The sequence below is a fragment of the Mastomys coucha genome, unplaced genomic scaffold (genome assembly GCF_008632895.1).
Source record: "Mastomys coucha isolate ucsf_1 unplaced genomic scaffold, UCSF_Mcou_1 pScaffold5, whole genome shotgun sequence".
Lineage (NCBI taxonomy): Eukaryota > Metazoa > Chordata > Mammalia > Rodentia > Muridae > Mastomys > Mastomys coucha.
The window spans coordinates 83,641,968-83,657,835 of record NW_022196911.1 but is presented as its reverse complement, the minus strand read 5'-3'; the positions used below and the strand labels follow the sequence as shown (position 1 = coordinate 83,657,835).

Below are 15,868 nucleotides of genomic sequence, written 5' to 3'. Positions count from 1 at the left end.
CCCGGCCATTGTCCCATTTTGTTTGCAGTACGTGGGTGCAGAGGACTAGAAAAAGCTAAACCCCCTTTTGCTTCCGCTACCCCCCCCCCCCGTGCTTTTCATTTCAGGAAAACAGATGCCAGGGCTGGAGAGCTGGCTCAGCGGCTGAGAACCCTTGCTGTTCTCCCAGAGGATCAGAGTTCAGTTCCTAGTGCTGACATCAGGTGGCTTGAAACCGTCTATAACTCCAGCTCTAGGAAATCTAATGCTCTGTCCTCTGGAGTCACCTGCACCCACCCCCCCCACACACACACCCTCATGTATACACACATACTAGTTAAAAGCAAAAACAAAGCTCAGAGCTTGTGAAATAGCCGCTCTCACCGTATCAGTCCATATCTGTAAAAGCTGCCAGCTACAGGGGCAGGACAGATGGCTCAGCAGTTAAGAGCACTTATTGCTTGAGCAGAGGACCTGGGTTTGGTTCTCTGTATCCACATGGAAGCTCACAAACTCCAGTTTAGGAGGGCTGATGCCTTCTTCTGGCCCCCATGGGCACCAGGCATGAACATACATCCATGCAGGTCAAAACTCATACACATAAGGTAAAATAGATAAATCTAACTAAAATGCTTGTCCCAGGCAGGTAGTCAGGGCAACTGAACTCACTGGTGGCAGAAGGACCAGAATACCCACTGTTGCTCTGCCTAAAAATGCTGCAAACCTTGTGGCTCAGGCAGTTTACCCAGAGTGCTAGCTCAGTCTGGGTCTCTTGTCATTTTAAACCCGAGATTTCCAACTCTCAGTGGTGTTTGGTTTCTCACTAATTTCTATAACAGTGTGAGAAACTTCTTGCTTTCTTTTAACATGTATGGGTGTTTTGCCTGCATGCATGCCTGTGCATGCAGAGGCTAAAGAGGGTCCTGGATTCCCAGCTGATGGAATTACAAATGGCTGTGAGCTGCCATGTGCATACTTAGAACCCGGGTCCTCTGGAAGAGCAGCTGGTGCTTCCTTTCCTTCAGCTTTTCACGGACTGCATTTCACTTCATGCATCCCAAGCCTCCCTCATCTCCCGTTCCCTCGTATCCGCCCTCCACCCTTGTGACCTCCTCCACCAAAGAAAATAAAAGCAAAGAAAAATAAACAAAGCAAAACAAAAAAAAGCATAGAAAACATCTGGTTGTGGAAGCTGTAGTGTGTCACAGTGTGTCCCACCGTATACTGCCCTGTCCACACATCTTTACTTGCAAGACGTTCACCGTAATGCGTCATTGGTCTGGTTTGAAACCTCTGGCTTCTGTCTCATCATCAAGACTGGATCCTCACGGCTATCTTGCTGTTGCCCTGTGTCATGGAGATCCTGCAGCTTCGGATAAGCAAGACCGGCCCTTTCATGAACTCCAACAGTTTACATATAGATGATGTAGGTTTTGAGGTGAGCCAACTTAAAGACCTGGATGGTAGGCCTGGGTGGTTAACTGAGCTGGTCAGCCCGCCGACTCTCCCTTATCCACATCACCAGAGGGAACTCTCCAGCACTGCTCTAGCTAGTCCACTGGGGTGGAGGCATTTTTGGAAAGCATTGCTCCTGCTCTATTCCTTCTAGAAGGGCATGTGTAGGTGCATGCTACAATGTTTGTTAAGTGATCAAGAGACCAAACCAGTAAAGATACCCTGCCTGAGTACTGAGGAAAGGAATCGGCGAATAGCTCTCCATAGCTTCCCATCAGAATAGAAGGAATTCCAGTGCAAACCTTACCTCATCCCAGAGCCCAGCACAGTCTTCCAGAGCATCTATTATCCTGATGTGCTCCTTAGCATCTGGGTGGAGATCCTGAAGGGGAAAGGCGAGAGCGAGGCCATCTACTAAATCAGCATGAGCACATAGTGTAGCCCCCTGAGCTGTCTGTCACCTTCATGGTTTAGCCATCATGGGAGCCAGAAACCTTCTCAGGGATGCCCATTCCAGCCTGTGCCTGACACAGAGACTGAAGAGTGCAAGGCCTAACACTGGAAGCCCATGCCTTCGGAAAGAGAAGGGGCTTCTGGGAAACAGGCATTGAAGTGAGAGTGGGAACTGGTGTGGGGTAGATGAGCTCACTAAGGAGACTCCTCACGCTCTTTGCTTCCCAACTTTCTGGCCCCATTCTGAGCTCACAACTCAGCAACGAAGTTACGGACAGCTGGGCTTGCTCTGAATCTGTCTAATTTGTAATAGGCTACGGGGGTCTTAAGACAGGGAAGAAGGGAGATCAAAGGAAAAGGCAGTTATCATAGACTCTAGCTACACTCTAAATCACCACGCTATTTTAAACAAGCTAGAAAATGGATCCCTGTGACAGCGTTAGAACTGACAGCCAAGACCGGAGCAAGTAGGCTAAACCAGCAAGATACCTTTCATATTAGTGTCACCCCGATCATCAAAGCAAACATTATGGATTGCCCAAGATAATTGAGAGTTTCTTCAGAATTTCTGGTCTAGTTTGAGCAACGGGAAAGCTGCATAAAGAGATAAGAGGGCTGGGGGTGGGATGTATCTCAGTTAGTTGGTACAGGGCCTGCCTAGCATGCATGAAGCCCTGGGGTCCATCCCGAGCACTGCATAAACCAGATGTGGTGGTCCGTGCCTGTAATCCCAGCACTGGATAAGCAGAGGCAGGAGGATGAAAGTTCAAGGTCATCCTCCGGAGCAAAACAAGTTCCAGGCCAGTATGGGGTGGTGGGGATGGGGTTATGTGCACAGTCATAGAGTGTGGCAGAGGAAGAGGCATGGAAGCAGATGCCTGTGCCGTGGGTTGGGGAAGATTGAATGGGTTAGTTCAGCTGAGAGAGTTTAGGCCAAAGAATGATAGGGGGCAGGTTGGAGATGCAGGAACATACACGGTATGGAATCTCACGGACCCTTGAGCTATGTCCTATGGGCAGTGCTGGGCTGACCAAAATGTCAGGGTAGAGGAAGCAGCGGGAAGGGTGGTCGGGTGTGGCAGGGAGCTTGGTAAGGAAGCCGAACACTGGGAGATAATTCAGGGGAGTCTCGGAATGTGGGAAACATGAGGAAAGCCACCAAAGCAAGAGATTCCCGATAAACAGACTTGGCAACGTGTGAGATCTGAGAGATACAGGAAGAGAAAAGCAAAAAGATCAGGAGCCCAGATGACCCCCTGGTTACCAACATGGGGTCTGCAAAACAACCAAGTTCCTGATAAAACTGTTGTCAACGAGATGTCTTCCATTCTTGTGTGACCGGCTGTCTTCAGAGTGAAGGAAAATGGCTTTTAGGAGAACACGTGCCTACCAAATGACCCAACTGATCCTAACAATGACTGGAGAACCTGAGGGAGTGAGACTTGGGCAGGCTTACATAATGAAGCAGAGGCACGCTAGAGCTGGAACCTCCTACAGTTGGCCATTCGTGACAGAACTCTAGCCTTTGGAACCCAAGGAAACCCCCCTCAGTCATTTAGTGTGTTCACTCTCTCTACAGATAAGGAAACCCAGGTGTCTCAATAGAGTGATTTCTGCAAGGTCACATGGTCAAAGTAGCAGGCTGGGATTAGAGGCTGACTTGCTGTCTTAGTAATCCAGTATTCCTGTTTTCCCCACTGCTTACTTGGGGGCAGGGGATACTCATATATGCGTTAGCATGAGACTTGAACCCCCCACACACACACACACATCTTTTTTTAAGACAAGTTCTCATTTAGTGTAGGTGAACCTCAAACTCCCTAGCTGAGGGTGAACTTGAACTCCTGATCTTGTGCTAAAACCACAGGTGAGCACCACCATGCACCATGTGTGTGATACTAGGGATGAAACCTAGAACTTTGTGCATTCTGGGTAAGCATTATTTCACCTGAGCTACATTCCCAGCCCACAAACAAGACATTTTTTTGAAACATCTTCTCTATAAAGTTACTATAAAATATATTTTATCAGATTCCCTAGAGAAAAGCCATAGCAATAATAAAATTGGTTTATTTGTTTAGTTTAGTTTTTTTTTATTTGTTTAGTTTAGTCTTTTTTTCTTTGACACAGAGTTTCTCTGTATAGCCCCAGCTGTCCTGGAACTCAGAAATCCACCTGTCTCTATTTGTTTAGTTTAGTTTAGTTTAGTTTAGTTTAGCTTAGTTTAGTTTAGTTTAGCTAGTTTAGCTAGTTTAGTTTAACATCCTGTGTCTCTCTGTGACTTATAAGGGTTGGCTCACGGCTTTACTTCTACCCTGGCCATCTTAGGGCCTATTTGGGATAAATTATCTTTGCTGCGCCCTGAGATTTGTCGCTTCTCTCCCACCACTTCTCTGCCTTGTCCTGACAAGACGTGGAGCAGATCTGACATCCTTTTCATTTGAAGCAAACGGGAGGGGCGTGCGGTCCATCGAGAAAGAACAGGAAGACACAGCATTCTGCTCACCTACCAGGGTAGTTCCTAGGAATTCCCCCTGCCCTCCTCAATGGGCTGGTCCCAGGAAGGCCTCGAACAACACCGACTCTTCAGTCACAACAGGCTATGACTAACTGGAATAACTCACTGCTGCTGGGTTTTCTGGTCCAAACCCTGGTGCTGTGTGATGTCGGTCCCAGAAGCCTTTATACAGCTTATCAATGTCCTGCTTGAAACAAGCACTTAATAAAAAACCTGAGAAGACAATAGTCTCTTGTCTCCAGGGAAACGTACAATCCATTTCAGATATTTCTCTTCCTTGTTCACAAGTTCCTCCTCTGAAAGCAGCCACCTGGCAGTGTTCCTATTTGTCCCCAGGGTCCATATTGCTCAAAGACATCACTCAGAGTTTTGTCATAGTCATACTGGTCTAGAGACCAGGGGATGGCATAAACTAGAATACCAAAGATCGTCCATTCTCTGAGGTAGGACAGCCAATGAATCCCAAGGAGGAGACATTGACATACGGAGCCTTCCCCGGGTCAGGAAGTCTATTCATTTGTTGTTCTAGGAATCCAACAAGAGGAAATGTATTGTAGCACAAGTCGGAAAAAAATAGCCTGCCCCAAAACAAGTGACTGCCAGACCAGTCAGAGCAGTGTGAAGCAGACAGTGAGGGAAGAGAGGAGCTGCCTCCTCCCCAAGATGGCAGGGGTGGCTGGAAGACCACAGACCAGAACAAGGGCTATAGTCACCCCAGCCGCTGTATCACATAACCAATCAGAGTTGTCTTCCTTGCCTGCCAAAGGGTGTGAGTGCGACAGGCAGAGTTCTCATGTTGGAAGGAAATGGAAGTAGGCAAAGTATGTTTAAGGCCACTGAATGCCTGGTGTGTGCATGAGCTGAGTGTATGTGAATGTGAGTGTGGGTGTGTGAGTTTGAGTGTGTGTGTGTGTGTGTGTGTGTGTGTGTGTGTGTGTGCCCATGTGTGGTTGATTAAAGGGTCTACTATCTGCACCCTGACTTCACAGGCATGCTCCGTTTCTGCTCTTGCTATTACTAAAATACCCTGACATCTCTGTGCTGACTTATGAGATGTTTCTGGCGATTTTTAGCTTTCAGCTGACTTTTCAGGCTCCTAACCTTCATTTCTCAGACCAACCTGACAGTTCTCTACTGAGGAGTCAGTTGCTTATGCTAAGAAGATTTGGACAAAATGAGAAACTCACATGAACAAACTATCAGTGTAATGTCTGCAAAGTTATGAAGATACAGTCAGCTACAGGACAATGACATGTCCACAGGTGTGCTTTCTACCAACACCAAGAGATAGACCACAGTGGATGGACCACACTGGTTCAGTGTCGATTCTGTTCAGTCCCTGACCAAACCCAGGACATCTGCATCAAGTGCAGAGATGAAAGACCTGCATTTTGGCATTACCTTGGTTGGGGTAGTTCACCCTATATCATTTAGAGGACACAGTGTTATCCCATGAACATTGTAGAAGAAAGTCCCACCTTGAAATAGCTTAGTGGTAGAGCACTTGCCTAGCAATGTCCAGGCCTGAGACTGATCCCAAACACAACCACCCTCAAATAAAATCCATCTGAGACAGAGAGCTTCCTGGACCCATAAGTGCAAAACTAGAAAGAGGTTCCAACCTTCAGGAAACAGATGCAAAGGAACAATGCTTGGCTGCAGAGCTGAACTGTTTCAAAGAAAACAAGAAGAGCCTGGCGTCTGTGCCCTTTGCTGGGCAGCAGCTTTCTTCCGAGATGTCCAGCTCATTTGCCTGTGTTCTTCAGAAGAGAAGTGTTCTTTAAGAAGCTGATCCCAGGACTGTGGAAGCGAGGTAGGAAAACGGTGTGATTCTGAGGCTAACCTGGGCTGCATAATGAGGTCTTGAGACAGCTGGAGCCACATCGTGAGACTTTGTCTCAAAGACAAAAAGAAAAGAGAAATAATCTTTAAATACATTTCAGTGACAGAGGATGGGCTATCAGTTTCCTCAAGATGATGCTAGTGGTCTGGGTTATGGTGGATGTGTGTTCTCTCTAAGAGTTTCTCATTCAAAAATGACCTCATAGCGTCCGTTCTTTAAGTTTCCTATCTTGTAAAACGTGCTAATGAAATCCTGTCTTCTCCGATCCACTTCCTTCTTATTTGCTTCTGACACACTTGACACTTTCCAAGTCACTGAGATAAAAGTCGTATATTAATCTCTGGGCTTCCAATGGATAATTTCTGGGATCATGGTTGTTTTTAAGAAGACACTGTATAAAAGACATGAAGTCAAAGACCCATAACACCCATCTAAACTAACCTTTGATTTTTACCACTGTACAATTGAAAACACTATAAGGTGAATCAATTTGAGGGGTCTGTGACCCGGTGTTCTGATGGCAAGTAAGTGAGGGGTGATCTCTCCTCTCTGGTGACTCCTTCCAAAAAAGCCAGTCTTTTGAGAATTTGATCCCCCAAATTAATGTTGTTTAATCACCCTAAGTACAAAAGATGAGTCCATTAATCCTACCATGGATTGGACAGAAGGTAAGGGAGGAGTCAAAGGAGGAGTCAAAATGACGTGTAAAGGAATAAGGGTGACATTTAACTAGACTTAGTTCTGAGAGCTATTCAGACCCACTTGGGGTCACGCATGCACAGGGCTTGGAGCTGAACCTTCCCTGCTTAGACCAAGCTGGCAGATTTTAAGCTGGAAGGTAGAAAGAGGAGTAACGCTGCCTAGTCAGCTATATTGCATCAACTTCTCTCTGACATCCTATGGCTTACTTGTTGCATCTGTCTGGAGTCACAGGGTGTTCCCTGCTGAGCCTGAGTGTGTGTGTCCTTTAAGCCACTTCAACCTCTCAAAATCCTTCCCTCTGGGCCTTTCCCATAAGTAAATTCTTACAGGAGGATATAAAAGACCAACTCGTCTAAGCAGAAAGAAGTTACTAGCTGCCACAGGAGGTCAAGGCGCATGGCAGGTGAGTCGTATTAACCTTTCCCGGTTCCTGCAAAGCGGATGACGAAATCTCAAGATTGGAGAACATTTAGTCCTTGATTTGGACTTGTCTTCCTTGGGCATTTTCTGGTGCCAGATTTAGCTATGGATTGGCAACTGTGTGTTTTAGGGGGGTGTTTGCTGCAGGGGGAGAAGCCCTTTTCTGCACCTGAAACCCGGCAGAACCATTCATAAACCGCCAGGATTGAAAGATTGCCTGAAGCTTTCTCATCTGTACTGTTTAGAAACTGGGACCCAAGATAGGTGTCCAGGGTCACTCAGAAAGTTGAGGAGACAGTTGTTGAATGAATGTGGTGTTCTCCAGGCGAGCCGTAGTAAGGTAATACAAAGTGTCTGGGGGTGGATCTAAGGCAGAGCTCTCAGAGCTTCATCTCCTTCACACCTGTTGGCTGCTGCAGATCCAAACATCTGGTCAGCTCTGATAATCTAGTCCCTGTTTGAAATATTCTGAAGTCCTCTGGGTCTCGAGTAGGTGCCAGAACTGTAAGTACTAGATGGGTTTCATCTGGGGAGAACTGAGGGGTTAAGTTGCAATTGGCTATATTCAAACACATACCCAATGCTTCGCTTCCAGCTGGGACAAAGGGGTCTTTCTCCTATGGAGGGCTTGATAAAAGTTCCTGAGAATATAGAAGGAAAATAAACTCAAATCTCAAACTCAGTTTCTTCTATTGGCATGTCACAGCCTGCTTCTGACTTGAGGTCTAGGAGAAATCCCCACCCACCAGCAAGATACACTGGGTAGCTACATGCCAGTTGGGTGTTGCTAATCCCATTCAGTATTGACAGTCTCTACCTGGAGATATCAGATCTCACAGGTGGAGTGCTCGGTCCCCAAGCGTGAACCCTGATTTCAGAGCCAATCACGAACTCCAGGCTGTTCTACCTAGGAGTCTCATAGCCTTCTCACAAGCCCTCCTCAAATTTGACCAACTTGCTAGAGACACTCACAAGACTCAGGGGAAAACTTACTTTGGTTATTTCAAAGGACACGGGGCAGCTAGGTATATCCAAAGGAACGTGGAGTATCTCTGCTCTCTCTGGACACATTCCTTCCAGCAACTTCCACGTGTACGATCATCTAGAAGCCCTCTGGAGTCTTATGGCATAATATAACCAAAGCCCAGACAGCCACATAGACCTAATGTTAATAGGCTGAGGGGGAAATCCCAATAAGGCTTGTCTGTTGAGATTCTTCTTAGCTTCTCTGAGCATCATTCCTCCCTTCCTCCTAGACAAAGGGCAGGATCCCTTTTGAAATGGGAGGGTTGTGGTCCATTATCAGATGACATAGTTCTAAGAATTTCATGGTCACACACTAATACAGTGTGTGTGGGGGAGCATTGATTAGAGAGTTTGTTTTTGTGAAAAAGAAATCATGGTTTCTACATTCTAATTCAGGGAGGGAGTTTTGAACCAGGAATTACTGTGGATGACAATCATGTGTAGGTGGGAAGTTGGATATGGGTATGATCATATATCAAATGATATCTATAGTATATGAAACAGAGAGATATCATTTATTGTAATATTACAGTTATTGCCACTGCATTCTCCTCTTTACTCCGGAGCTGCTTGAAAGGTCAAATACAGTGTTCTTCCTGGAGATGGGGTGTTTACTGGTACTCATTCCACCATCAACCACAACAGGTTCTTGCTGTTGGTGGAAACGAATTCCAACAATTCCTTCCAGCTCAGTCTTTTTTTTTTTTTTTTTTTTTTTTTTTTTTTTTTTTTTTTTTTTTTGGTTTTTCAAGACAGGGTTTCTCTGTGTAGTCCTGGCTGTTCTGGAATTCACTCTGTAAACCAGGCTGGCCTCGAACTCAGAAATTCACCTGCCTCTGCCTCCCAAGTGCTGGGATTAAAGCGTGCGCCACCACTGCCCGGCTCTGCTCAGTCTTCTGACCTCTTTGGTGACTTGCAAATCTTGAGAGTCAAACTCTGGAAGGTCACAGTACTCAGCGTGGTCTTCCAGGCAGAACTATTACCCATGAGCTTGCTGTTGGTGTAGACCCAGGGCCACCTTCCACCACCTGCTAAGCCAGAGTTTGTACTCTTCCAAGATCACTAGATGATTCTTATATGCACTACAGTATGAGAAACTGCATAAGAGCTTATCAGCGGGCCCCGTACAAACTCCAGAAGTCAAACATCTCTTAAGTATGGGTTCAGTGGTGGTCTGTACCAATGCTGAGCTTAGACAGACAGACAGACAGACAGACAGACACACACACACACACACACACACACACACACACACACACTAAGACATTGGCTTCCAGGAACTCATGACCTTATTTGAAAATAGACATGAAAAGAATCCAGTAAAAAACTGAGCTAGGACGTGATGGGTGTGACCTAACTTTGCCCAGAGAAACCCATTAAATGTCACAAAGAAGGGGATAGCTGCCTGGGGGTTTGAAAGCACACAAAGAGTCTGTGAGGCAGAGAAGACATTGCTTGAGAAGAGGCATGGACTTGTGTCTGATTTCCTCTACCTTTCCCTCCCCCTCCCCAGACATTCTTCATAGCATGCTCTGAGTCTCAGGAAAGGATGAAAACTGGGGGCGGGGGGGGGTGGTGCGGGGGGAGTTGGGACATGGTTAAACCGAATGTGAGGCCAAGAAGGCAGGTCAACATCACAGAATCCCAGTATTCTGTGTGCTTTACCCAGGCTGCCTCCAGCTGCAGACAGCGTCTGTCCCAGAATATTTATTTATTCACCTGCTTTCCAGTGTCAGGACCCCACATTTGCCTGGCTCTGCTCTCAGCCCCACACCCTTCTTCACGCCAGCCAGGAACAGGGCCATGACACAGAAAATAATTCAGCTCTGGCCTTGAATTCTCTCTTCCTCTTTTTAAGAGAGAGAGAGAGAGATAGCGTGTGTGTCAAAGTAAAGGAGAAATGAGAGAAAAGCCAAGTTTCGTAATCAGATATGGCGGAGGAAATGGGAGGGTGGGTGTTCCATGGGTCAGGAGCCTCAGTTTTGAGGGAGGGGAAAACCCTGTGGAATTTCTGAGGAAAGGTGTGCTATGTCTCCTTCCACCCACCCCCCCCACCCCCACCCCCCGTGCCACCCCAGCAGAGCCTGGCCATCAGGAAGCAAGCTATCTGAAGAGGGAGGCAAGAGAACCCCTGAAGCTTGGGAACATTGCTCCTGTCTGTGACATAACAAGTCCTGACTCCCCAAGCAGAACGGGACACCCTGGGTCATTAGACCCAGCCCCCTTACTGGCAGGCCAGTGGCCAGGTGTTAAGAAATTTGCTCAAGATCGTAGGGTGGGGCAAATGCAGAGCTATATCAGGTCCTGGACCCTGAGCCTGTTTCCCTGCTGTACCTTTCTGCCCCTCTCAGCCTGTGAATACCGTGAGTCTGTATAGCTGAGGCATCTGAGTTCTCGGGGGACGTCCCCGTTTCTGAGATTCCATCGCTCTCACTAAGGCTTGTAGTATACGACCCTGGTCTCATTTCAGAGATGACACTGCTTCTGCATCTCCCAGCCCTCCTGGCTTTCCTGACCTTGCTCCAGACCACAGCAACCGCCAGAAATGGTAAGTGTCATATTTTTTTTTTCTTGGAATAAGACAAAGTACCATAACTTGGGTGGCTGAAATCAATGCTGATTTATACTTTACACAGTCCAGAAGGCTAGAAATTCGAGACAAACATCACGGTAGGGCCATGCTCCTCCTGAAGGCCTAATAGACGAGGCTCCCTTGCCTCTTCTGGCTTCTGGCAGCTCGAGGTACCTTTCTTTATAGTACTAACTTGTACCTACCCTAACTTTGACATGCCTTCTTGGTGTGTCCTTTCCTAAACCTACCAGTCACTGGACTTCAGGTTCACCCTAATTGGCATGACCTCATCTTGAATTAAGCAGATCTGCAAAGCCTATTTGTAAATAATGTCACATGCTGAAGGTCCCAAGGGACGCTGTTCAATCCACTGCAAGTCTCCTTGCAGAGAAAAGAGGCAGTCTCTCACACTCCACACCCCAACCTGAGGAGAGCAAGGCGCGCATCTCTCCCTTCATGTCCCCGCTATTGGCTAAACACTGATGGGCTTGTTCAAGGGACCACAAGACCGTCCTAGCAGATCCCAGGCAGTCCAAGCTGAGTGGTCACACTGAATGTCCCATTGTCCTCTCCCTTGGCACTGTACCGGAATCCCATAGGTCAAGTTTGACATCTTGCTGAAGAGCAGACAGGTCGCTTCCCATTCTGTATCACCTGCCTTTAAGACAGTGGTTCTCACTCTGTGGGTCTCTACCCCTTCGTAGGGAGTCATTCGACCCTTTCACGAGGGGTTGCCTATCAGATACCCAGCAGTCAGATATTCACATTACAGTTCACAGCAGAAGCAAAATCCCAGTTATGAGGTAGCCACCAAAAAATAATTTTATGGGTTGGGGGGGGGTCACCACAACATGAGGGACGGTATTAAGGAGTTGCAGCAGTAGGAAGACTGAGGACCACTGCTTTGAGGACTCTTGTAGCAGCATATCCTGCTCAGGTTTGAGATATGAGGTGATGGCTGCAGGGGTCGGGGTGGGAGACTAAGAACCAAAGGATATATCTCAAAGGAGTGGTAATTGAGACCCTGCTTCCTGCTTTTCCCTCCCCAAGCCCCAACTGCCGGAACCATCACCATCCGTGACACAGTGGAGGAAGTCAAGGTGAAGGTCAACAAGGCCTTCCTGGATTCCCGGGCCAGGTACATGAGACTGTGTGTTAACTCCCCTTCACAGGCTTCCTGTTAGTGCACCTTGACCAGCCCCAACAAGCCAGTGAGCCAAAGCAATTATAAAACTTGCCTTTCCGCCACTCTCCGCCCGCACGAAGAACGTAGCAAACTGGAACAAGAGCTTCCGAGTTCTGACAATCCCAGCTTCTAAGATGCCTCGAGGGGGCATCTAATATCATTTTGTGAGATGGAAGATCAATCTAAGGAGGCAGAGTCCCAAAGCTGCTGACTTTCTTGGCTGTGAAATGCTTGGGCTCTATGGTGACAAGGGGGAGCACCCGATAGGCAGAGGCAGACAGATCTCTGTAAATTTGAGACCAGCCAGGTCTACATATCCAGGCTAGCCAGCGCTGGCTGTTTCATAGTAAAAGCTTGTGAGTCTTTGTTTGGTCAGTTTGGTTGGTTGGTTTTTAAGACAACAAAAGACAGCATGACTTATATCCTGGTTCTCTTTAGGGAGGTTAGGCTGAGGCTAGCCCTCCTGTGCCTTTTCTCTCATGTTGACAGTCCTTTGGACTAAACCCCAGTACTTGAACTGGAGCTAATGGCCTGCTGGGAAGGACAGGACAGGCATTACAACCAGGGATTTAAACACAACCAAGAAGGCTGGGTTTGTGAGAATCTGAGCCATATTTCAGAGACTTGGAGACAGCGGCCTTGTAGATATCTTCACTCACGAGGAAACTGAGGCACAGTGAGGCAACAGAGGGCTCTCGTGCCACTAGCCTCTCTGAATTGTCACATACTCCGGAGCAGAAGGCCTTGGGGAGTCCTGTTTTACATGTAGAAGATACAGGACTAAGGTTGAGCTTTCCTGGGATGTTCGGCACAGGCTAGGCTGGACACAGACTCCACACCCAGATGCACCAACAGAACTGGAGGCCCATGTGTGTCCTCATTCTAGAATTCTTAGGCTATAAGGCTCAACAGTATACCAGGAGTTCTCAAGTCAGTTCATCCATTGTAGGACCTGGGTAGTCTTAAGACACCCAGTTGGTTCTGACATAATCAGACCACATACAACCCTCTGGCTGGAATTCAAGAATCTTTTGGTCCATCCACCAGTTTTACTTAAGGCTAGACTTAATGCTCCACAGCCTCTGTGGCTTTCTCCTCCCTGAAGAGGTTTTTCCAACAGTATCAGAAGAGACGGGGGTGGGGGGTTGGGGGTGGGGGACGCTGAGAGCCCATGCTTACTCCTCAGAACCCCTTGTGGCTTTCCCCTGTACGAACCCGTGAGCCACTGACACACTTCTACAGAGCCTGCTCATGATCCCCATTGGTTCCTAGGCTGAAGATGGGCATGACCACCAAGGTACGTAGCACCCGTCAACTCTCAGACTATCTCAAGCATGCCAAAGGCCGGACGCGCACAGCCATAAGAAGCGGGCAGGTGTGGGAGGAGTCTCTAAAGAAACTGACTCCGTTTCTCACCAATGTCACAGGTAAAGAAAACTCACTAAACCTCTAAAGAGAGGAAGGAATCATTAGTACAGACCAGGGGCCACCAAGAGCTGTTAGGAACTATCGACATGGAAAGAAAGGCAAATCCGCCTCCCCCCCTAAACCCAAAGGGCATACTGGCAGCAGGCCTCAGCGGTCCTTTGGGGACAGCTAAGCCAATGTCCCTTTTGCAGATGAAAGAACTCCTTGTGACGATGAGGTTATATTACCATAGAGAAGGGACATCTGTGTTCAGTGTGTTGTGTGTCCGCCTGGAGGAAATGCCAAAGTCAATAAACGGGGTTTCCTACCCCCAAGGAGTGTCCTCTCTCCTGTAGGTGAAGCCTCCAGCGTCAGATGGGTTTGCTGGGAGTCTGTCTCAAGAGATGAGACTTGTATTCTCGTCTGAGTTACACCAGGCTACCTACCATCTCTAGTCTGACTCCCTGCCTGTCGCCAGTGTCTCTGAACTCGGCCCTGTTTGGGGTTCTCTTCTGTTTCAGGTCAAGGCCTGGACTTGACTTCACTCTCTTGGGAGGCAGGCTGTGATCCCCCTGCTCCAACAATGACTTGCAACATAAGTAGCCCTTACCGGACCATCACTGGAGACTGTAACAACAGGTGACCCTAATGCCCACCCCACCCCCCAACCAGCATCTTTGCCCCGTGGACACGGCAAGGTACAACTCCTGAGTCCCTCTGAAGAGAACATATCTCCAGTGTGGCCACTGGGACCCACTAGGACCGGCCCCTTCCACTACGCCAGACAGTCCTTGGTCTTGGGGTTGGGAAAATTCAGAATCTCACAGTGCAGAGGGCCCCTCCTCCACATCTGCTTTTCTTCCCCGCAGAGCTCAGGTTAAGGGCGACAGGATGAGGGAGGCAAGCCAGGAGGCCGCCTGCTGAGGCTGAGAGCCTTCTTATTGGGTTTCAGGAAGAATCCAAGGCTGGGATCCGCCAACAGGGCGCTGGCTCGATGGCTGCCCGCAGAGTATGAGGACGGGCTCTCCCTCCCCTACGGGTGGACGCCGGGGAAGACGCGGAACGGCTTCCCTCTCCCGCAGGTGAAGGAGGGCAGGGTACAGGGTGGGAGGGAAAGAGTCACACGCAAGTACGTCAGCACTCGGAAAAGGAAAATGGGAGGCGCAACTGAGATTAGGATTTGCGCCCAAGCTATATATTCTCCCCAAACTGCCGCGAGGGGGCAGCAGAACCCGGGGCCCAGCCAGGTGGTGGTGGTAAAGTCCCAACTGTCACAAGCCTGATACCCTGGGGTCTCCCAGGCAGATGGTTTCCTTGCACTATTCTACTTGTGCCTATCCTGTCCCAGCCCCTGGAGTGCACCAGCTGTCGTTTTCCTTTAGGTCCGATCTGTTGGCCTCATCTGAGTTGGCAGCCAGTCCCCAGGGTCCCTCTTCCCATATCCAGAAACCTGGCACTTCCATCACAGGCAGTCAGCAGCAGCTTGTCTTTGTTTTCCCTCTCCATAGTAAGGTGTTATCATGCACCCAGTACCTCACAAGCTCCTCTTGGGACTGGATTGTAGGTCCTCAACAAACCGGTGATGAATTTTAATTCTCAAAGCATGCTTTCTTCCAACCTGACCTCCCCTCTCCCTCCATGTGCAGCCCCGTGAAGTCTCTAACCAGATTGCTGCCTATCTGAATGAGGATGATGTTCTGGACCAGAAGAGATCCCTGTTCTTCATGCAGTGGGGTCAGATTGTGGACCATGACATGGACTTTGCCCCTGAAACTGAAATGGGGACTGACAGCTACACCAAAGCCCAGTGTGATGAACACTGTATCCAGGGAGACAACTGCTTCCCCATCATGGTAGGCCTCTGCAGCCAGGCAGCTGTCCCTGACCACTATCCGTGGATCGAGTGTCCCTTGCAACTTCGATGCAGCACACATTCCCAGCCTGAAGATCAGGGTCTCTTGATAGCTTTGGATACTGACTTCGTAGCTTCATATCCATTCATGTGCTCAGCCATCCACTCAGTAACTAGACAGTAACGGTATTCTTCGTCAGGGAGTGCGGCAGGCACTAGGGATTCATGGGTGAGGTACTGTTCTTGCTCTCAAGGACAAAAGGCTGGCTGAGCACGTAAACCTATGGACAGAATTGGCAACTCTGCAGAGGGTTGTCTGCACCGGTACCCAACAGGATCTGAGTCTCTTGGGGGCTGATTAGAAATGCAAACTCTCAAGTCTCACCACCCCCACCCCACCCCACTCCACCCCACCCCACCCCTCCAGGTATTGGCAGGTATAGTCTGCATTCTTT

General features: G+C 48.4%; 1 protein-coding gene across 1 annotated transcript in view; it reads left to right on the top strand.

Moving 5' to 3' along the window:
• The first annotated feature begins 10,346 nt into the window (after positions 1-10,346).
• Lpo (lactoperoxidase) overlaps positions 10,347-15,868 on the top strand; it is a 15,453-nt gene continuing 9,931 nt past the window's right edge. Inside the window, exons 1-7 of the mRNA XM_031352014.1 lie at positions 10,347-10,417; positions 10,867-10,944; positions 12,019-12,106; positions 13,427-13,581; positions 14,083-14,200; positions 14,514-14,643; positions 15,208-15,414. Of these exons, the coding sequence (XP_031207874.1) occupies positions 10,869-10,944; positions 12,019-12,106; positions 13,427-13,581; positions 14,083-14,200; positions 14,514-14,643; positions 15,208-15,414 (774 nt within the window). The 5' untranslated portion in view covers positions 10,347-10,417; positions 10,867-10,868. The remainder of the gene's footprint in view (positions 10,418-10,866; positions 10,945-12,018; positions 12,107-13,426; positions 13,582-14,082; positions 14,201-14,513; positions 14,644-15,207; positions 15,415-15,868) is intronic.